Here is a 22,889-nt window from a genome sequence, read left to right as displayed (position 1 = left end):
TCCCAGCACTTTGGGAGGCCGAGGCAGGTGGATCATCTGAGGTCAGGAGTTCGAGACTAGCCTGGCTAAATGGTGAAACCCCGTCTCTACTAAAAATACAAAAATTAGCCAGGCATGGTGGTACACACATGTAATCCCAACTGCTCAGGTGGCTAAGGCAGGAGAATTGCTTGAACCCAGGGGATGGAATTTGCAGTGAGCAGTGATGGTGCCACTGTACTCCAACCTGAGTACAGAGCAAGACTATCTCAAAAAAAAAAAAAGCCTGGCGCAGTGGCTTACACCTGTAATCCTAGCACTTTGGGAAGCTGAGGCAGGCAGATTGCCTGAGCTCAGGAGTTCAAGACCAGCCTGGGCAACACAGTGGAAACCGGTCCCTACTAAAATACAAAAAATTAGCCAAGCATGGCAGTGTGCCCCTATAGTCCCAGCTACTTGGGAGATCGAGACGAGAGTGAGGCAAGAGAATTGCTTGAACCCAGGAGCAGAGGTTGTAGTGAGCCGAGACTGTGCCACTGTGCTCCAGCCTGGGCAACAGAGTGAGACTCTGTCTCTAAAAAAAAAAAAAAAAACAAGATTGCATAAGATGTGAATCAGTAATTTTAATTATTGGGAATAATTATAATTGTTTTTTGACCTTTACAAATCTTGTCAAAATGTTAAAAAAAAAAAAAAAGGCTCTTCTTACTGTCAGTTATTAATGTTTAGATGAATGAAAAAATAGTAAAAATATTCAGTATACTATAATTTAAAACTTTCAAAATATTGGGAATTATTTCCTTTTTAAAAACTCACCAAGAATAGTTTAAACTGTGCTTGCCACCTTCCTCTCATATAATTTGTAACTAAGTGAGCATCTTTTCTGTACCTTGACAGATTGTCATGTTTCTTTCTAAATTTGGATCCGCTTTTCATTTGTATATTCATTACATTCTTATTGAGTATCCACCATAGCTGTTCCAGTACTGTGCTAAGAAAAGATCATTTCAAGGGATTTGCAGCTAACTTTATGGCTTCAACTCAAGTCTTGCCTTGAAATGTCACCTTTGAATATGCCTAGTCAGATTCAAGGGCTTGCATGGATTTCTTAGATATAAGGCATTCACATGAACTCTTGTAAAGGAGTAATGGAAACTACTATAGAAATTTGCACTTGTTGGCCGGGCGCAGTGGCTCAAGCCTGTAATCCCAGCACTTTGGGAGGCCGAGACGGGTGGATCATGAGGTTAGGAGATCAAGACCATCCTGGCTAACACGGTGAAACCCCGTCTCTACTAAAAAATACAAAAAACTAGCTGGGTGAGGTGGCGGGCTCCTGTAGTCCCAGCTACTCGGGAGGCTGAGGCAGGAGAATTGCATAAACCTGGGAGATGGAGCTTGTAGTGAGCTGAGATCCAGCCACTGCACTCCAAACTAGGTGACACAGCAAGGCTCCGTCTCCGAAAAAAAAAAAAAAGAAAGAAAGAAAGAAATTTGTACTTGTTTACTGAAGACAGGAAGTAAAAGCTACTTTCATAAGCCCAAGAATTATGGAAAGATTTTTTTTAAGCCGTAACTATTTTCCCAGTCACCTCACTAATACAGAGAGCTTCTAAATCATCGCTAGGGGTCATTTTAATACCTTTTAAGCATGTTTTGAAAATAGATTACAGGGCCAGGCACGGTGGCTCATGCCTGTAATCCCAGCACTGTGGGAGGCCAAGGTGGGCAGATCACGAGGTCAGGAGATCGAGACCATCCTGGCTAACACAGTGAAACCCCATCTCTTCTAAAAATACAAAAAATTAGCTGGGCGTGGTGGTGGCCGCCTGTAGTCCCAGCTACTCAGGAGGCTTAGGCAAGAGGATGGTGTGAACCCAGGAGGAGGAGCTTGCAGTGAGCCGAGATCATGCCACTGCACTCCAGCCTGGGCAACAGAGCAAGACTCCCTCTCAAAAAAAAGAAAAAGAAAGTAGATTACATGACTATCTAATTAGTGAATGTAAAAATAAATAATGAAGACTGGGCATGGTGACTCAAACTTGTAATCCCAACTGAGGCAGGTAGATCACCTGAGGTCAGGAGTTCAAGACCAGCCTGGCCAACATGGCGAAACCCTGTCTCTACTAAAAATAGAAAAATTAGCCAGGCATGGTGGCACACGCCTCTAGTCCCAGCTACTTGGGAGGCTGAGGCAGGAGAATTGCTTGAACCCAGGAGGTGGAGGTCACAGTAGGTCGAGATCGCACCACTGCAGTCCAGCCTGCATGACAGCGAGACTCCATTCTCATAAATAAATACTTTTGCTTTAAAAACGTATTATTGACCTACCTGTAAGGAATAATTGGTTGAGGGAAGAATTGTGGGAAAAGATTTAGAAAAGATATAGGGTTGTAAGGGGCTAGAAAAAGCCATGCAGCTGGTAGAGAGGGAATGGAAAGCAGATCCTGTGAAAGAATAGCACAGGAAGAGAGGCAAAATCCATAATCCTTTATTTTTGATCAACACACTACTGCCAACCCTCAGATTAAGGCAAGGTAAGCAGATTTACATCATCTTTACTCTTATCTTCTGATAGATTTACTGAAGATGATTCCATATCTATTAAATTAGAAAGCCAGAGCTACTGCCTTAAATTGCTTGGAGTGCAAATATGCACAGAGAGGCAAAACTGTGACCCAAATTCCTGATACTGCTTTTGCTTCTCTTCTTCTCAGGTGCTCTTTACTAGGTAAGATTGCGAGATATTGGACTATTACTAAAATTTAGTGCTCACATCATTCTACCTCTCAACCTCTACTTTATCCTTAATGTTTTGCTCCTTTAATTTAGGCAGAGGTTCAAGAAACCAGGAAGATGAGTGATTGTAGTTTTCACATTTTATCGTAGTGACTTATTTCATGCCTCTTTCTCCCAGTAGACTATATATTCCATGAGGGCAAAGGCCATGTTATTCATATCTAGCTAGTGCCCAGCATAAGTATCTCAACTCACTATCTGTTGAGTGAAGTGAGAAAGCAGGAACTAGGAAATAAAAGGGAAGTGTGAGTGGGAGAGTCAAGTCAGATTCTCATCAGGTACTAATGTACTTCTGGTCTGTGCTCTGTTCCAGTTACTACCTTTCAACCTTTTGCAGGAAGAAATGCAGATAGTGTTGATATGAACATATTGCCACTTGTGCAAACAATAACAGCCAAAATGCTGGGGGAGCATATTATTTTGGAATACATTTCTGTTTTAAATTTATTATTATTTTTTTAGATATGCAACCATTGTCTCCAATTTCTGTCCATGAACGCTACAGTTCTCCTACCGCAGGGAGTGCTAAGAGAAGACTCTTTGGAGAGGACCCCCCAAAGGAAATGCTTATGGGCAAGATCATAACAGAAGGAACAAAATTGAAAATCGCTCCTTCTTCAAGCATTACTGCTGAAAATATATCAATTTTACCTGGTCAAACTCTTCTAACAATGGCCACAGCCCCATTAACAGGAACAACAGGACATAAAGTTATGATTCCATCACATGGTAACGTTATAGTGCATTTGTTTTATATTTTTTCTGAGATAAAAATTTAAGAAATGTCTTAGTGGATTAGATCACATGGTTTTTCTAACTCATTATTTTCTCTTGAACCTATACTTTTTGTTTTTAAATAGATTTGATTTTTTTAGAGCAGTTATAGATTCACAGCAAAATTCAGAGGAAGGTACAGACATTTCTCATATTCCCTCTTCCCCTACCAGAGGCATATAAAGCCTCCCCCATTATCAGTATTCCACACCAGAATGCTACATTTGTTACAGTTGATGGACCTACATTATTGACAATTTACCCAAAGCCCATAGTTTACATTAGGGTTCACTCTTGGTATTGAATAATTTATTGATTTTGAGAATGTATAATGACATGTGTCTCCAGGGTAGTTTCACTGCCCTATAAATCCTCTGTGCTCCACCTTGTCTTTTGTTTTGAACCTATAGTTTTTTTTTTATTTTCAAATTTTATAAATTTACTGTCCTCTTTGTTTGTTTAGACTGGTTTTACTTTTTCTTTTCTTCTTTTTTTATTTTTTGAGACAGGATCTCACTCTGTCACCCATGTTGGAGTACAGCAGCACGATCTCATCTCACTGCAACCTCTGCTCCCAGGCTCAAGTGATCGTCCCACCTCAGCCTCCTGAGTAGCTGGGACCACAGGCAAGTGCCACCACTACCAGCTAATTTTTTTGTATTTGTGGTATAGATGGGGTTTTACCATGTTGCCCAGGTCTCAAACTCCCCGAGCTACTTTTAAAATGTTCTTATCTGAGCTTTCCAATATGTATGTATTGAGCAAAAATTCTGTTTTTTGACCAACATCTCAAGTGCTCAAAATGTTTAAAAAATTGCTTTTTTTTCCAATAAATTTAAACTGTAAATGCGTCACAGGCACATATAAAATGAGAACAAAATTTGCTTTTTTTTTCAATAAATTTAAAGTATGAAAACAAAACCAAATATTCTTGTTTCTAGAAAATAAAGATTTTTACAGGGCATGGTAGCTTTCACCTGTAATCCCAGCACTTTGGGAGACTGAGGCAAGAGGATCACTTTAGCCCAGGAGTTTGAGACCCAGACTGGGCAACATAGCAATATCCTATCTCTACAAAAAATTAAATTAGCTGGCGTGGTGATGTGTGCCTGTGGTCCCAGCTACTCGTGAGGCTGAGGCAGGAGAATCACTTGAGCCTGGGAATTTGAGACTACGGTGAGGCATGATCACGCAACTGTACTCCAGCCAGGACAACAGAGCAAGACGTTGTCTTTAAAAAAAAAAAAAAAGGTAGGGATACCGGACACAGTGGCTCATGCCTGTAATTCCAGCACTTTGGGAGGCTGAGGTAGGTGGATCACTTGAAGTCAGGAGTTTGAGACTAGCCTGGCCAACGTGGTGAAACCCCATCTCTACTAAAAATACAGAAAAAACATTAGCCGGGTGTGGTGGTGCATGCCTACAGTCCTAGCTACTCAGGAGGCTGAGGCAGTAGAATTGCTTGAACCTGGGAGGCAGAGGTCTCAGTGAGCCAAGATCAGGCCACTGCACTCCCACCTGGGTGACAGAGTGAGACGCCATCTCAAAAAAAAAAGAAAAAGCCAGCTGCAGTGGCTCATGCCTGTAATCCTAGCATTTTGGGAGGCCGGGGCAGGCAGACGGCTTGAGCTCATGAGTTGGAGACTAACCTGGGTGACATAGCAAAACTCCCATCTCTAAAAAAATACAGGCTGGGCACGGTGGCTCACGCCTGTAATCCCAGCACTTTGGGAGGCCAAGGAGGGTAGATTACGAGGTAGGAGATCAAGACATTCTGGCTAACATGGTGAAACCCGTCTCTACTAAAAATATTTTAAAAATTAGCTGGGTGTGGTAGCATGCGCCTGTAGTTACAGCTACTCAGGAGACTGAGGCAGGAGAATTGAACCTGGGAGGCAGAGGTTGCAGTGAGCTGAGATCACACCACTGCACTCCAGCCTGGGTGACAAAGCAAAACTCCATCTCAAAAAAAAAAAAAATTAGCCAGGCATAGTGGCTTGCACCTGTAGTCCCAGCTATTTGTGGAACTTGAGGTGAGAGGATCACTTGAGCCCAGGAGGCCGAGGCCACAGTGAGCTGAGATGGCGCCACTGCACTCCAGCCTGAGTGACCAAGGGAGATCCTGTCTCAAAAAAAAAAAAAAAAATCATAACCTAAAAATTACTATTTTGTAGCCTTCTTATACACACAGATATGTATATATATAATTGACAAAATATATATAGTTGACAACTTTCCTAGAACATATGCAGATTATTTCTAATAATGCTTATACATTCAGGTGTTGCAAATGATGCTGCAGAGATCAAGCTGATACCTATTTCCATGAATACAAATCAAGAGTCCAAAGTCAAGAGTCCTGTATCACTTACTGCTCATTCATTAATTGGTGCTTCTCCAAAACAGACCAGTCTGACTAAAGCACAAGAGGTACATTCAACTGGAATAAGCAGGCCAAAGAGAACTGGGTCCTTAGCACTATTTTACAGAAAGGTATGTGTTTTTACAGCATTTAAAACGAGTTTATTTAATCAGTGGAAGAAAGATTGAGTAACAGAGACAGACTTTGGTCTTTTTTTTTTTTCTAATATACATAACACAAAATTTACCATTTTAACCATTTTTAAGTGTACAGTTCAATGGTATTAAATACATTCACATTGTTGTGCAGCTTTTCAGTATTACTACCATCTATCTCCAGAACTTTTTCATCTTCTCATTCTGAAATTCTGTATCCATTTCTCCCTTTCCCCAGCTTCTGGCAACTACTATTCTACTTTCTGTTTCTGTGAATTTGACTACTCTAGGTTCCTCATATGAGTGAAATCATACAGTATTTGTTTTTTTTGTGTGTGACTGGCTTAGCATAATGCCTTTTAGGTTCATCCATATAGCTTGTGCCAGAATTTCCTTCCTTTTCAAGGCTGAATAATATTCCATTGTATGAAGAAAGGAAAAAAAGAACAGAAGAAAAAATATTCCATCATATGAATATACTTTCTGTTTAATACCACATTTTGTTTATTCATTCATCTGTTGATGGGCATTTGGGTTGCTTCTACCTTTTGACTATTGTGAATAATGCTGCTGTGAACATTTGTGTACAGGTGTCTGTTCAAACCAGGCATGGTTGCTCATGCCTGTAAACCCAGCGCTTTGTGAGGCTGAGGCAGGAGGGTCACTTGAACCCAGGGGTTTGAGACCACTCTGGGCAACACAGTGAGACCCTATCTCTATCTCTATTAAAAAAAAAAAAGAAAAGCAGCCAGGTGTGGTGGCAGATGCCTATAGTCCTGTCTATTTTGGAGGTTGAGGTGTGAGGATCACTTGAACCCAGGAGGTTGAGGCTACAGTGAGCCAAGATCGCACCACTGCACTCCAGCCTGGGCAACAGAACAAGGCCCCGTCTTAAGAAGAAAAAAAAATAGCAACAAATATCTATTCAAGTCTCTGCTTTCAATTCCTTTGGGTATATTCCCAGAAATGGGAGAGTAATTTAGTATTTCATTTTCTGAGGAACCACCGTACCATTTTCCACAGTGGCTGGACCATTTTACATTCCCACCAGCAAGGTACAAGTGTTCCAAGTACTTCACATCCTTGCCAACATTTTGTGTTTTCTGGTTTGTTTGTTTTTTTGATAATGGCCATCCAATGGGTGTAAAGAGACATCTTATTATAGTTTTGATTTTCATTTCCCTACTTATTAGTAATATTGAGTATCTTTTCATGTGTTTTTGCCCATCTATATATCTTCACTGTGGAAATGTCTATTCAAGTCTTTTGCCCATTTTTTTAAATTATGGGTTTTGTTTTTGTTGAATGGTAGGAGTTCTTTATGTATTCCAGATATTAATCCCCTATAAAATATACTATTTACAAGTATTTTCTCCCATTCTATGGGTTGTCTTTTCATTCCATTGATAGTGTTCTTGACACATGAAAGTTTTTAATTTTAATAAAGTCAATTTATTCTTTTCATTTTTTGTCTGTGCTTTTGGTGTCATATACAAGATATAATTGCCAAATCCAGTATTATAAAACTTTTCCCCTATGTTTTCATCTAAGAGTTTTATAGTTTTTAGCTCTTATATTTATTATGCCTATTTTTTTTTGAGACAGTCTCACTTTGTCACCCAGGCTGGAGTGCAGTCGCGCAGTCACAGCTCACTGCAGCCTCCGCCTCCCAGGTTCAAATGATCCTCCCACCTCAACCCCTCAAGCAGCTAGGACTACAGGCATGTACCACCATGCCCAGCTAATTTTGGTGTTTTTTTTTTTTTTTTTTTTGAGACTGAGTCTCACTCTGTCGCCCAGGCTAGAGTGCAGTGGCGCAGTCTTGGCTCATTGTAACCTCTGCCTCCTGGGTTCAAGCAATTCTCCTGTCTCAGCTTCCTGAGTAACTGGGACTACAGGCACATGCCACCATGCCCATTTAATTTTTGTATTTTTAGTAGAGACGAGGTTTTACCATACTGGTTAGGCTGGTTTCAAACTACTGACCTCAGGTGATTCACCCACCTTGGCCTCCCAAAGTGCTAGGATTACAGGCATGAGCCACCACACCTGGCCTGTTTCTGCATTTTTTTTGTAGAGATGGGGTTTCAACATGTTGCCCAGGCTAGTCTTGAACTTGTGAGCTTAAGTCATCTGCCCGCCTCAGCCTCCCAAAGTGCTGGGATTACAGCCGTGAGCCACTACACCCAGCCCATTTTAATTTTTGTATATGGTGTTAGATAAGGGTCTAAAGTCATTCTTTTGCACATGGATATCCATTTTTCCCAACACTATTTGTTGAAAGACTGCCCTTTCCCGTTAAATGAGCTTAGAATACTTGTTGAAAAGTCACTTGAACATAGATATGGGAGTTTAATTCTGGCCTCTCTATTCTATTCATTGGACTATATGTCTATCTGTATTCAGTACCACACTGTTTTGGTAACCATAGCTTTGTGTCAAAAGTTTTAAAATCAGGAGGTGTGAGACCTCCAACTTTGTTTTTCTTTCTTAAGATTCTTTTAGCTATTCAAGATTTCTTGAGAGTCTATATGAGTTTTAGGATAGATTTTTCTCTTTCTGCAAAAACATTGTTGGAATTTTGACAGAGATTGCATTGAATATGGAGATCGCATTGGCTAGTGTTGACATCTTAAGAATATTAAGTCTTCCAGTCCATGATCATAGGATGTCTTTTCATTCACGTCTTCTTTAATTTCTTTCAGCAACATTTTGTAGTTTTCAGTATATGTCTTTTGCAAGACAAGTCCTTGCTTAAGATTATTCCTAAGTATTGTATTATTTTGATGCTATAGTAAGTAAGTGGAATTGTCTTAATTTCATTTTTTAGATTGTTCATTAATGTAATGTAAAGGAACACAAGTGATGTTGTTGTACTGATTTTCTTATCTTGCAGCTTTGCTGATTTATTTATTAGTTCTATCAGTTTTTATGGATTCTTTAGGTTTTTTGAGTTTTCCATACATAAGATTATGTCATCTATGAACAAAGATAATTTTACTTCTTTCTTTGCAATTTGAATTTCTTTTTCCTGCCTAATTGCTCTGGCTAGGAATTCCAGTTCTATGTTGAATAAAAGTGGTGAAAGTAAACATCCTCGTCTTACTCCTGATCTTAGAGGAACACCTTTCAGGTTTTCAATTTGAGTATGATGTTAGCTGTGGGTTTTTTATATACAGTTGACCCTTGAACAACATGTTTTTGCACTGTACAAGTCCACTTGTATACAAATTTTTTTCCGCCAACACAGAATGAAAATACGGTATTTGAGGGATGTGAAACCTGTGTATATAGAGGGCCATCTTTTTGTACATGGGGATTCTACAGGGCGAAATGGAGGACTTGAGTATGCATAGATTCAGGTATATGCAGGGGCTCCTGGAAGAAATCTCCTGTGTATACCAAGGGATTATTGTATATCCTTTATTTTGTTTAGGTAGTTTCCTTCTCTCTTCCTAGCTTTTAGAGTATTTTTTATCATGAAAGGGTGTTAAATTTTGTCAAATGCTTTCCTGTATCACTTGAAATGATTATGTGGCCGTTTTCCCTTTGTCCTTTTTAATATGGTGTGTTATACAGATTGATTTCCTTATTTCAATTTATCCTTACCTTCTTAGAATAAGTTCTACTTGGTCATGGTGTATAACCCTCTTCATATGCTGTTGAATTTGTTTTGCTAGTATTTAGTTGAGGATTTTTGCACCAATATTCACAAGAGATAGTGGTCTGTATTTTCACCTGACGGGTCCATAACTACCATAATGGCATTTAAGAATGCCACCCTTATTCTGGCTTTGCTATCAAGTGATGTACCTTTAGCCACTTAAAAAATACATTTGACCTTTCAAGAGAACATTATGATCCTGGTGAGCTATAAGTTTAGACTCAGGCTCACAGGATTTGATTCTGTTTTCAGATCTAACTTATGTTTTTTGCTAGCTTGTATTCTTTTGTAACTTTGAGTAAGTAGTTGGCTAGCCTCTGGAATTAACTGAAACTCCATTGTGTTATGTTGCTGTAGAATGGAGTTCACTGTGGGACAAATACATGTTGGATCTCATGGGTGAATCTGAATTAGCGAAGAATCATTCTAAAGATTGATGGGATACTGTGAGAAGGCTATATTTTTTTTTAATTTTTTTTTTTAGTGACAAGGTCTTGTTCTGTTACCAAAGCTACAGTGCAGTGGCATGAATATGGCTCACTGTAGCCTTGAACTCCTGGGCTCAAGTGATCCTCCCTCTTTGACCTCCCAAAGCATTGGGATTACTGTGTGAGTCACCATGCCCAAGCCATTATTTATTTATTTACTTTTGAGACAGAGTCTTACTGTGTCTCCCAGGCTGGAATGCAGTAGCATGATCTCGGCTCACTACAGCTTCTGTCTCCCAGGTTCAAGCGATTCACCTGCCTCACCCTCCCAAGTAGTTGGGACTACAGGTGTGCACCACCACACCTGGCTTATTTTTGTATTTTTAGTAGAGACGGGGTTTCACCGTATTGGCCCAGCCTGGTCTCAAACTCCTGACCTCAGGTGATCTGCCCACCACAGCCTCCCAAAGTGCTGGGATTACAGGCATGTGCCACCATGCCCAGCTGTTACTCATAATTTTTATTATAAATCTAGGCCAGGCATGGTGGCTCATGCCTGTAATCTCAGTATTTTCAGAGGCCAAGGCAGGAGGATTACTTGAGGCTTGCAGTTCAAGACCAGCCTGGGCAACGTAGCGAGACCCAGTCCCTACCAAAAAATTAAAAAGTTAGCCAGCATAGTGGCACATGCCTGTAGTCCCAGCTACTCAGGAGGCTAAAGTGGAAGGATAACATGAGCCCATGATTTCGAGGCTGCAGTGAGCTAAGAAGGTGCTACTACACTTCAGCCCAAGGAACAGAGTAAGACCCCATCTCCAAAAATAAAAAATAAATAAAATAAATCTAGTGTGTTACCTTTTAAATTAGCATATGACCAGTTCTTATTATAATGCCTGAATTATTTTAATATTAATGGAAAAGGACTAAAAACTGTTGACCTTAGACAATAACTTGAATTTGTCCTATCTCTTACAAGCACATTTTGAATCATCAGCTTCTGATAAGATAGACATGTTAATCAGATATTTATAACCAAACATGACTGCATTGTATCCCACAACTAGATGGTTGGCTAGCCCATTCTATTGCCCAGGTTGGAGTACAGTGACTATTCACAAGCACAGTTACAGCACACTATAGCCCAAACTCCTAGGCTCAAGTGATCCTCCTTCATTACCCTCCAAGTAGCTGGGTCTACAAGCAAATTTAAGTGTATTTTTCTACTAATCTTTTATTATTATTATTATTTTGAGACAGGGTCTAGCTCTGTCGCCCAGACTAGAGTGCAAAGGCACGATAATGGCTCACTGTAGTCTACCTCCCAGGCTCAAGAGATCCTCCTGCCTCCTGAGTAGTAGGACCACAGGCGTGCACCACCCCACCCAGCTAGATTTTTTTTTTTTTTAGAAAGAGAGTCTCGCTCTGTTTCCCAGGCTCGTCTCTAACTCCTGGGCTCAAGCGATCCTCCCACCTCAGCCTCCCGAAGTGGCTGGGATTACAGGTGTGAGCCACCCATGCCCAACCAATTGTTCTTGTAATAATTTTTTTTTTTTTTTTTTAAGATGGAGTCTCGGTCTGTTGCCAGGCTGGAGTGCAGTGGTGTGATCTCAGCTCACTGCAACCTCCGACTCCCTAGTTCAAGCGATTCTCTGCCTCAGCCTCCCAAGTAGCTGGGATTACAGGGACGCACCACCACACCCAGCTAATTTTTTAATTTTTAGTAGAGACAGGGTTTCACCATGTTGGTCAGGATGGCCTCAATCTCCTGACCTCGTGATCCACTGTCTCAGCCTCCCAAAGTACTAGTATTACAGGTGCGAGCCACCACGCCCGGCCTAATAATTTTTTTTTTTTTTTTTTTTTTTTGAGACGGAGTCTTGCTCTGTCACCCAGGCTGGAGTGCAGTGGCGCGATCTTGGCTCACTGCAACCTCTGCCGCCCGGGTTCAAGCAATTCTCCTGCCTCAGCGCCCTAAGTAGCTGGGAGTACAGGTATGTGCCACCACACCCGGCTAATTTTTGTATTTTTAGTAGAGACGGGATTTCAGCATCTTAGCCAGGCTGGTCTTGAATTCCTGACCTTGTGATCCACCCGTCTCAGCCTCCCAAAGTGCTAGGATTACAGGCATGAGCCACTGTGCCCAGCAATAATTTTTTATATGTCCTTTTTTCTCTATGCTAAATAAATCTTCCTTAATTTATACTCTTCCTCAATCATGTTTTTCTCCATTCTTTGTCACTTGCTGTCATGGAAAGTCTTAGCTCACGCTCTGAATTAGATAGTTTTATATTAAGATAAAATATGAGGATTTTTGTTTTGTTTTGTTTTGTTTTGTTTTTTTGAGACAGAGTCTTGCTCTGTTGCCCAGGCTGGAGTGCAGTGGCACGATCTCCACTCCCTGCAAGCTCCGTCGCCTCCCGGGTTCACGCCATTCTCCTGCCTCAGCCTCCCTAGAAGCTGGGACTACAGGTGCCTGCCACCACGCCTGGCTAATTTTTTTTTTTGTATTTTCAGTAGAGATGGGGTTTCACCATGTTCACCAGGATGGTCTCGATCTCCTGACCTCATAATCTGCCCGCCTCGGCCTCCCAAAGTGCTGGGATTACAGGCGTGAGCTACCGCGCCCAGTCAAGGATTATTTTTTACATTTTTATATCAAATCCTATTTCTTTCACAGTACCTCTAATGTGTTTTCTGACCTTGGGCATAGTGATTATCTATTTATTTCTTAGATTTCAGTTTAGCTGTTTGAAACTAATAGTAGCTTAAACAAGAGAATTTATCTTTCACATAAAGTTTGTGTAAGTAGTATGGGACTGCTGTGGTTACCATGACCATTAAGAACCCAGGTCCTGGCCAGGCGTGGTGGCTCACGCCTGTAATCCTAGCACTTTGGGAGGCCGAGATGGGCAGATCACGAGGTCAGGAGTTCGAGACCATCCTGGCTAACATGATGAAACCCCATCTCTACTAAAAATAAATTACCCAGGCGTGGTAGCAGGCACCTGTAGTCCCAGCTACTTGGGAGGCTGAAGCAGGAGAATGGCGTGAACCTGGGCGACGGGGTTTGCAGTGAGCCGAGATTGCGCCACCACACTCCAGCCTGGGCGACAGAGCAAGACTCCATCTCAAAAAATTAAAAAACCCAGGTCCCTACAAGGATTTTTTGGCCGTTCTCAACACAAGGTTTCTAACTCAGTCCATGATGACTGCTTCCCTTGCAGATATCATATCTGCATTCTAGCCAGCAGGAAGAAAAAGAGCATGCCTCCTCACCTTCAGAACCTGTCCTAGAAGTTACATACACCAGTGCTGTTTATTTCCCACTTAGTCATGTAGCCACTTGTAGAATTTATTTATCTATTTATTTATTTTTTGGAGACAAGGTCTCGCTCAGTCACCCATGCTGGGGTGCAGTGGCAAGATCATGGCTCACTGCAGCCTCAACCTCCCAGGCTCAAGCGATCCTCTCACCTCAGCCTCCTGAGTAGCTGGGACTATAGGCACAGGCTACCACACCCAGCTAATTTTTTAATTTTTTGTAGATAAGGAATTTCGCTATGTTGCTTAGGATGGTTTCAAACTCCTGGACTCAACCAGTCCGTCCACCTCACCTTCCCAGTGTGCTGGGATTACAGATGTGAGCCACTGTGCCCAGGCAGAATTTTCAAAGGGGCAAATACAGTCTTTATTACAGGAAGCCGGGTGTAAATGTCAAGGGTTCTGTTATTGCAGAAGAGGAGACGGACACTGGAAAACAACTCATGTATAGCTTCTACAACCATTCTTTGTCTTCTGTTCCTTTCAATTATAGCTCATTTATTTTTATTACATTGTGGGTTTTGGAGCAACTGATTCTCCAAGGAATTTCATCTTTTAGGGAAACCCCTTCTTTGAATGAAATAGTCTCCAGAAGTATAAACAAAACATATGAAAGCAGGGCTGCTTTGGTTGACAGTTAGGATGGTTAAGGGAGAGTCTTGCTCTTTTCACCACCTTTACTGGCTTCTCTTCTCTGTTCCTCCACCCCCTCCTATGCCTAAGGACTGTTTAAAATACAGAGCTTGAAAATATAGCGGCTTCCCCATTTACTTACCGTTTTTAATTTTCAAAATGGCAAATTATTGCCTCTGATAATTAACCTAAGTTTGAAAGAAATAAGGCTTTTTTTGGTGAATTCTTTATTTTGATTGTTGTTTTAGAATCTAACATCCTTTTCCTTTCATTTAATTATAACCTACTCAGTATAGATTAGAAGCTAGAAAATATTAAAGGAACTGAAATGTCTGAATCTATAATAAATTCAAAATAACCATTCATTTAGTAAATTATAATGATTATCTATGCTGAACTCAGTGTGATGCTGGTGTTCTATGCCTAAACAGAATTTACTGTGAATGTTAGAATCAAAAGCCTTCCAGCATATGTGTATCCTATAAGCATTGGATCAGTTCTGTAAAAGATACTTTACCAAGTGTTACCTAATTACATATTATTTTTAATTCTTCTAGCTAGGACTATATCTCTTATCTTCTCCTTTCATGAATATAAAGTTCTAGTGTCTTTCCCTCTGCTCTGACCCTACTGTTTCCTCAGCATGGCTGGACCAGAAACAAGGGGAGAGGATACAGAAAATTTGTTTGCTGTAAAATAAATCACTGGTGGCTTTGGAGTCAACTATTTGTCTCTCTTTATAGTAGATTACTGAGTAGCTTAAATTAGTTTTTAAGATCAGTTTGTAAGTATTTTTCTGCCAAAGATAATTTTCTGTAAGGGGTAACTTACTTTCTTTTTTTTTCCCCTCTGGAAATTTAAAGACATAGTTTGGGCCGGGTGCGGTGACTCACGCCTGTAATCCCAGCACTTTTTGGGAGGCCGAGGCAGGCAGATCGCCTGACCTCAGGAGTTCGAGCCCACTCTGGGCAACATGGTGAAACCACATCTCTATTCAAATACAAAAAAAAAAAAAAAAATTAGCCAGGCATGGTGACACTTGCCTGTAGTCCCAGCTACTCGGGAGGCTGAGACACGAAAATCACTTGAGTCCGGAGGTGGAGGTTGCAGTGAGCCAAGATCGTGCCACTACACTCCAGCTTAGGCTACAGAGTGAGACTGTCTCAAAAAAAAAAAAAGTTTGAATAGAATAGTCTGGTTTAGGAATACCACATCACGGTTATCAATTCTTAAAATAATAAAAGTCTTGCAGGATCTTAGGGCCAGGGAATTGAACTGAATTTATTTTCACATGCTTTAAAAAAAAAAAGCTTTGTATCTTATTTAACATTCCTGTTTTGTTCCCATTGTGCTCATAAGAAGTGTAGAATATAGGAGCAATTTTTAAATGGTTTTGCTTTCTGACTCATTTTGGAGTCAAACGTTTATTATTTGGCATGTTAGGCCTCCTAGCAATTTTACCTGAACCCAAAGAGAATAGACAGACTTCTGAGCTTTGAAAAATTATGCGTTCGGGCCGGGCACAGTGGCTAACACCTGTAATCCCAGTACTTTGGGAGGCTGCAGTGCGTGGATTACTTGAGGTCAAGAGTTAAAGACCAGCCTGGCCAACATGATCAAACCCTGTCTCTACAAAAAATACAAAAATTAGCTAGGCATGGTGGTCTGCAACTGTACGCCCAGTTACTCGGGAGGCTAAGGCAGTAACTGCTTTACACAGAAGGCAGAGGTTGCAGTGAGCCAAGATGGTGCCACTGCACTCCAGCCTGGGTGACAAAGCGAGAATCCACCTAAGAAGAAAAAAAAAAAGGAAAAATTATGTATTCATAATTGTCATGATGCAGGTAAGGGATCCTATATTTCAGTTTTTCCTACTTTACATAGTTGGCAGCATAGAGTAATAGATGACATCTTTAAAAAAAATTTTCAAGTAGCTTTGCTTTAATCTATATCCTCCTGCCATAGCAGTGAACTAGTGCTATAGAACAGAAATTTTATTTAATTTAGTATATCAACAGCCTATGTTTTTAATCTTGGTCTGAAAGCCCATGTTCATGGTAAGACATAAAAATTTGAGAAATGATTTACTTGGTGTTTTGCGTCAATGTGTTTGTTACCTTCTATTTTAGGTCTATCATTTGGCAAGTGTACGCTTACGTGATCTATGTCTAAAACTGGATGTTTCAAATGAGTTACGAAGGAAGATATGGACGTGTTTTGAATTCACTTTAGTTCACTGCCCTGATCTAATGAAAGACAGGCATTTGGATCAGCTCCTCCTTTGTGCCTTTTATATCATGGCAAAGGTAATGTATACATTAGGAGAAGAGGCTGGGCATGGTGGCTCACATGTATAATCCTAGCACTTTGGGAGGTCAAGGCAAGGAGATCGCTTGAGCCCAGGATTTCGAGACCAGCTTGGGCAACATGGTGAAACCTCGTCTCTGTAAAAAATGTAAAAAATTAGCTGGGCATTGTTGCTTGCACCTATAGGCCCAGATACTTGGGAGACTGAGGTGGGAGGATCTCTTGAGCCCAGGAGGCCAAGGTTGCAGTGACCCAAGATCATGACACTGCACTTCAGTCTGGGCAATATAAGACCCTGTCTCAAGAAAAAAACAAGTTTCTGTACCATATTGCATATTGCTTTCTCGTGATTTATTGTGCTGCCTCAGAAGAACATTTTACTTTCTAGTTGCTACAACATGTTTTAAGTCATAGAATAACATATCTTGCTTGTTTTTTAAAATTCTCATATATCTGATACAATCATTTGTCTTTACCACACTGGCCACACTGGCAGTCCTAGCAGATGTATACAGTTAAGATTTGTTTTTTCAGCTTTTTGAGACAGAGCATATGTTTTTAAACTCCTTTGTGACCCCTTCTCCCAGAATGCCTCTTTGAAATCTCTGTAAAAAATAGGCCTTAGGCCGGGCGCGGTGGCTCACGCCTGTAATCCCAGCACTTTGGGAGCCCGAGGCAGGTGGATCACGAGGTCAGGAGATCAAGACCATCCTGGCTAACACGGTGAAACCTGTCTCTACTAAAAATACAAAAAATTAGCCAGGCATGGTGGCGGGCGCCTGTAGTCCCAGCTACTCGGGAGGCTGAGGCAGGAGAACGGCGTGAACCTGGGAGGCGGAGCTTGCAGTGAGCCGAGATTGCGCCACTGCATGCCAGCCTGGGCGACAGGGCACAACTTCGTCTCAAATAAATAAATAAATAAATAATAGGTCTTAATAATTGTTACTGCAGCACTATGGCGGTTAACGAGAACATGCACCATACAAAAGGCAACAAAAAGGGAGCCAAGAAGAAAATGGTTGATTCATTTTTTAAGAAAGATTAGTTTGATGTAAAAAAACACAGACTATGTTCAATACAAGAAATACTGGAAAGACACTAGTTACCAGGACTCAAGGAACCAAATTGCATCTGATAGCCTCAAGAGTCAGGTGTTTGAAGTGAATCTTGCTGATTTGCAGAATGGTGAAGTTGCAGTTAGAAAACTCAACCTGAAGGGACGGGCGTGGGCTCACGCCTGTAATCCCAGCACTTTGGGAGGCTGAGGCAGGCAGATCACAAGGTCAAGAGATCGAGACCATCCTGGCTAACACGGTGAAACCCTGTCTCTACTAAAAATACAAAAATTAGCTGGGCATGGTGGCACACTCCTGTAGTCCCAGCTACCCAGGAGGGACTCCTGAGGCAGGAGAATCACTTGAACCCGGGAGGCGGAGGTTGCAGTAAGCCAAGATCACACCACTGCACTCCAGCCTAGATGACAGAGCGAGACTCTATCTCAAAAAAAAAAAAAAAAAAGAATTAAAAACTTAGAAGATAAATGTTACTAACTAATCGTGTGTTTTCCAGAAGACTGTTAGAGTTCAGGCTTTGCCATTTCTAGCTCATCATTTTAGAGAACAGGATTAGCACTAATGGACAGTGAAGCAAGGGAAAGGAGCAACTTAAGTGAAGTTTATGATCACAGAGATCCCAGAAGGAATTCCTTTTTCTTCCTTTTGGCCACCACTGTGACTTCCGTCTAAACATTAGAAACCCTATAGTCTGTCCTGAAATGTTAAAACCTAATCCTATAATAGCCACTCAGTTTGACTGAGGATCATCACTGTAAGATATTTTTAATCCTTTGTATGTGGTTAATTTACTTTTAAGTAAGTACTTAAAATTAATAAAACTGGAGACTGCAGGGCATTAAACAGATCTGAGTTTTCTTATATCTTTTTTTATATAAAGAAATGGATTTTCAGTAGAGTCACACCATAGCAGTTTCAGTGCTTTTTGATTAATGAAACTATTAAGTGATTCCCCACAGGCTACAAAGCCTGAACTGTAAAGGTAGAAAAAAATCATAAATGTTAGTGGTTTTTAGTCATGGACTGGCCTGGGGTTAATGGTTTTTTGCAAGGTTGCTCTCAGTGCCAACTTATAATTGAAATTTTGTTCAGAGCCATTTTTCTTTCAAAAAGCATTTGATAAGTGCAGTTTTTATTTTCCTTAGGTAACAAAAGAAGAAAGAACTTTTCAAGAAATTATGAAAAGTTACAGGAATCAGCCCCAAGCTAATAGTCACGTGAGTTACATTATTTTTCCTACTGTCCAAAAATAGATTTACTGTTTTCCACTGACAAGTTATATAAAAGGTAAACTTATTTTATAGTTTTAATATACTTCAGATTTTCTGTTTTAATGGATAACATTAAAACTCAAGAGATAATTTCATCAAAGGACAATTTCAATAGAAGCCAGGAAATCTATTTCCGATTCATCCATATACTTTCATATACTTCTCATAAGTTCTGCCATTCCATTTGTTCATTTAATGAAAGATATGTATAATGGCCAGGTGCAGTGGCTCACGCCTGTAATCCCAGCACTTTGGGAGGCGGAGGCAGGTGGATTACCTGAGGTCAGGAGTTCGAGACCAGTCTGGCCAACATGGTAAAACCCTGTCTCTACTAAAAATACAAAAATTAGCCAGGCATGGTGGCACACGCCTGTAATCCTAGCTACTCAGGAGGCTGAGGCAGGAGGATTGCTTGAGCCCGGGAGGCGGAGGTTGCAGTGAGCCAAGATTGTTCCACTGCACTCCAGCCTGGCTGACAGAGCAAGACTCTGTCTCCAAAAAAAAAAAAAAAAAAAAAAAAAGATATGTATAATAATACTATTCTTTAATTATGTAACTTTATTTTTTTAATGATATTTAAACCCAGTGAAATTTTAGGGTTCATTAACCTAACTACAGCTTCTTTTGCCATCTGCTAAGCATCCTAATGTTTGCATCTTTGAATAGATATTAAACATTTCTGATTATATTGTTCTGGCTGTGGTGAAAATTGCATGAAACCTTTCAGTCATGGTAGCAGAGTGGACTGGCACACAATAAGCATTTAATGAATGTTAATGTCATGTTATTGTTAAATATTGTACCTGAAGAACACAAGTAAATTACCTTAAGGGTTTGATCATTCAAGAACCTGGTTGCTCTGCTGTTAGGAAGCATAATGGTCTCTTCTCTGGCCCTGGAAATTATAGACAGAAAGAGAGTGAGAGTGGCCTAGATTGCAGACCAACACAGAGATGTGGCCTCAGTATTAGTAGTTATATCCCCTTCTAAGAGAGCTTTAAGCCCTAAAATACATTATAGCAAGCAATATAGAGACATTTGAAGAACCAAGTACAGGCATTTGTTATATCCTGTGATAAGCTAAGATTTTCTGGGCTTCTTCAGGAAAATCCCTCAGGAACAGAGCCTAGAAAGCTCTAGATTGTCCTTGAAGATCATTAAGGTGAGGTTAGTGTGAGTCAAAAATGGGCCAAGCCATGGCTCCCCTGAATATCCTCTTAATACCAGTAACCTATAATATAGTACAAGGGGGAATAGATTATGCCTTTCCAGCTATCTCAGAGGTGAGATAGTTTAGGGGCAGGGAAGGGTAAAGATTTTCATGTGGCCATCTGAAAGGAGATGGGACTGGGCTGGGGGCAGAAAAACAAGCTGCATTAAGAACAAATGACTCTTGGCCAAGCGCAATGGCTCACGCCTGTAATCCCACCAGTTAAGGAAGCCAAGGCAGGCAGATTGCTTGAGCCCAGGAGGTCAGTGCTACAGTGAGCCATGATTGTGCCACTGCACTCCAGTCTGAGCCATGGAGTGAGACCCTGTCTCTAAAAAAAAAAAAAAGAAAAAGAAAAAAAAAAGACCAATTGATTGTTGTGTAAGGAATTAAAAAGAAGGAGGAATTAATTCAGGTCTTTTGTTTTTGTTTGTTTGTTTTATTTTGTTTTGTATTTGAGACAGAGTCTTGCTCTGTTGTCCAGTCTAGAGTGCAGTGGTGCAATCTCAGCTCAGTGCAACCTTCACCCCCTGGCTTCAAGCAGTTATCCTGCCTCAGCCTCCCTAGTAGCTGAAATTACAAGCGTGTGCTACCATGCCCAGCTAATTTTTGTATTTTTAGTAGAGACGGGCTTTCACCATGCTGGCGAGGCTGGTCTTGAATGCCTGGCCTCAAGTGATCTGCCCGCCTTGGCCTCCCAGAGTGCTGGGATTACAGGTGTGAGCCACCGCACCTGACCAAATTCAGGTCTTTGAAGTTGCTTTTATTTAGTAAAACCCGATCATCAGTCTTTAGTTGCTATTTCTTCTATTTTATAAACTAAGCCCATCTTAGATGGTAAGCTCTTCTCCAGTATCGCCTCTTTTATGGTATGTGTTACCATCTATGTTTACTAGAGCTGATAACATTTTACCCTTGAGTATCACTTATACAAACAAATAGTTTTTCATTGGCTTGATATTTTGCTCTTCTCACTTTGATTTTGTTTAACCTGTACCTCTGTGACTGAGCAGTCCTTTTTTTCCCCTCTGGTGTTGTAGGTATATAGAAGTGTTCTGCTGAAAAGTATTCCAAGAGAATTTGTGGCATATAATAAAAATATAAATGATGACTTTGAAATGATAGATTGTGGTAAGTTATCCAGTTTAACATACTATATGGAAAACACATTGGATCACACTGTACATAATACAGTGGGTGTCAGACAACATGGAAATGTGAATCATGAGGAGGTGAGGTGGACAATACACACACGTTTTGAAAACAATTAAGTTTGAGATTAGAATGTGCTGGTATAGTTTATTGAAACCATTAATTTGTCCCCTGTTAATTGTGTTTTGGAAGAAGTTTTCTAGTCTACTTATACATGTTAATGAAACACATAAAAGAGACTTAATAAAATTCTAAAATCTGAATGACAGGGAAAACAAGGTAGCTGACAATAATCTTCCTGAGGAGTCTATTAAGAAAATGTCCTGGCTGGGCGTGGTGGTTCACGCTGGTAATCCAGCTGGTAATCCCAGCACTTTGGGAGGCCAAGGCAGTCAGATCACGAGATCAAGAGATCAAGGCTATCCTGGCCAACATGGTGAAACTCCATCTCTACTTTAAAAAATACAAAAATTAACTAGTTGTGGTGGTATGCGTCTTTAGTCCCAGCTTACGTGAGCCTGAGGCAGGAGAATCACTTGAACCCGGGAGTTGGAGATTGCAGTGAGCCGAGATCACGCCACAGCACTACAGCCTGGCAGCAGAGTGAGACTCTGTCTCACACACACACACACACACACACACATATGCACACACAAACAAAAGAAAATGTCCTGTTCATATAAGTATTATTTATAGGTAATTCTGCTACCACAGGCAAGACTGCACCCTCTTGCCACCATCATGCTAAGACTTCAGACACTAGTAATCTTTTTTCAAAGAAAAGAAAATCAAATGGTTAGTATTCATACACCTCTTCTGCCTACCTCCTTTCCCTTGTCTCATCTTTCCATGTATTTAAGGTGTATGTAATATATACATGTATATATACTGTGATTTCTTTTTGTTTTGTTTTGTTTGAGATAGGGTTCTGTCACCTACACTGGAGTGCAGTCATGATCATGACTCACTGCAGCATCGACCTCCCAGACTCAAGCAATCCTTCCACCTCAGCCTCCCGAATAGCTGGAACTACAGGCATGCGCCATCACCCTGGCTAATTTTTATATTTTTTGTAGAGACAAGATTTTGCCATGTTTTCTCAGGCTGGTCTTGAAATCGTGAGCTCAAGTGACCCGCCCACCTTGGCCTCCCAAAGTACTAGGATTACAGGCATGAGCCACTGTGCCAAGCCTAGGTACTGTGATTTCTTTAATGCCACAGTGTGAGACATTTAGGTCATTTCTCCTTTTCTTTTTTCTTTTCTTGTCTTGTCCTCTCCTGTCCCCCACTCTCCTTTCCTCTTTTCTCCCCATCCCCATCCATTTTCCTCCCCTCCCCCTCCCCTGCCCTCCTTTCTCTTTTCTTTTTTCTTTTCTTTTCTTTTCTGAGACAGGATCTCACTCTGTTACCCAGGCAGGAATGCAGTGGCACAATCATGGCTCACTGCAGCCCTGACCTCCAGCACTCCTTTCATCTCAGTCTTGCTGTCACACCCAGCTAATTTTTTGTAGAGGTGGGATTTTGCCATGTTGCCCAGGCTGGTCTCCAACTCCTGGACTCGAGCAATCTCCCTACCTTGGCCTCCCAAAGTTCTGGGCTGACAGGTGTAAGCCACCACGCCTGGCCAGGTTGCTTCTAGTTATGCACAGCTCTGTGATGAGCATCATTTGTAGCTTAAATATTTAGGCCACATCCTTAGGATAAATTCTTAAAAGAAAATCTGATGAATTAAAACAATTTTTTAGGCCGGGCGCGGTGGCT

At 40.9% G+C, this 22,889-nt stretch overlaps 1 protein-coding gene across 5 annotated transcripts in view; it reads left to right on the top strand.

Moving 5' to 3' along the window:
* Positions 1-22,889, top strand: part of RBL1 (RB transcriptional corepressor like 1) — a 100,867-nt gene that overhangs the window by 60,133 nt on the left and 17,845 nt on the right. For 4 of the 5 annotated variants that reach the window (XM_026455278.1, XM_026455279.1, XM_026455282.1 and 1 more), the window contains 5 exons: positions 3,241-3,507; positions 5,834-6,045; positions 16,245-16,421; positions 18,641-18,712; positions 21,017-21,107. In XM_026455278.1, the coding sequence (XP_026311063.1) occupies positions 3,241-3,507; positions 5,834-6,045; positions 16,245-16,421; positions 18,641-18,712; positions 21,017-21,107 (819 nt within the window). The remainder of the gene's footprint in view (positions 1-3,240; positions 3,508-5,833; positions 6,046-16,244; positions 16,422-18,640; positions 18,713-21,016; positions 21,108-22,889) is intronic. The other variant, XM_026455280.1, reaches the window with a different exon arrangement.

This window comes from Piliocolobus tephrosceles, chromosome 20, assembly GCF_002776525.5.
Source record: "Piliocolobus tephrosceles isolate RC106 chromosome 20, ASM277652v3, whole genome shotgun sequence".
Classification (NCBI taxonomy): domain Eukaryota; kingdom Metazoa; phylum Chordata; class Mammalia; order Primates; family Cercopithecidae; genus Piliocolobus; species Piliocolobus tephrosceles.
The sequence above is the reverse complement of the archived record's forward strand: the minus strand, read 5'-3'. Positions and strand labels throughout refer to the sequence as shown.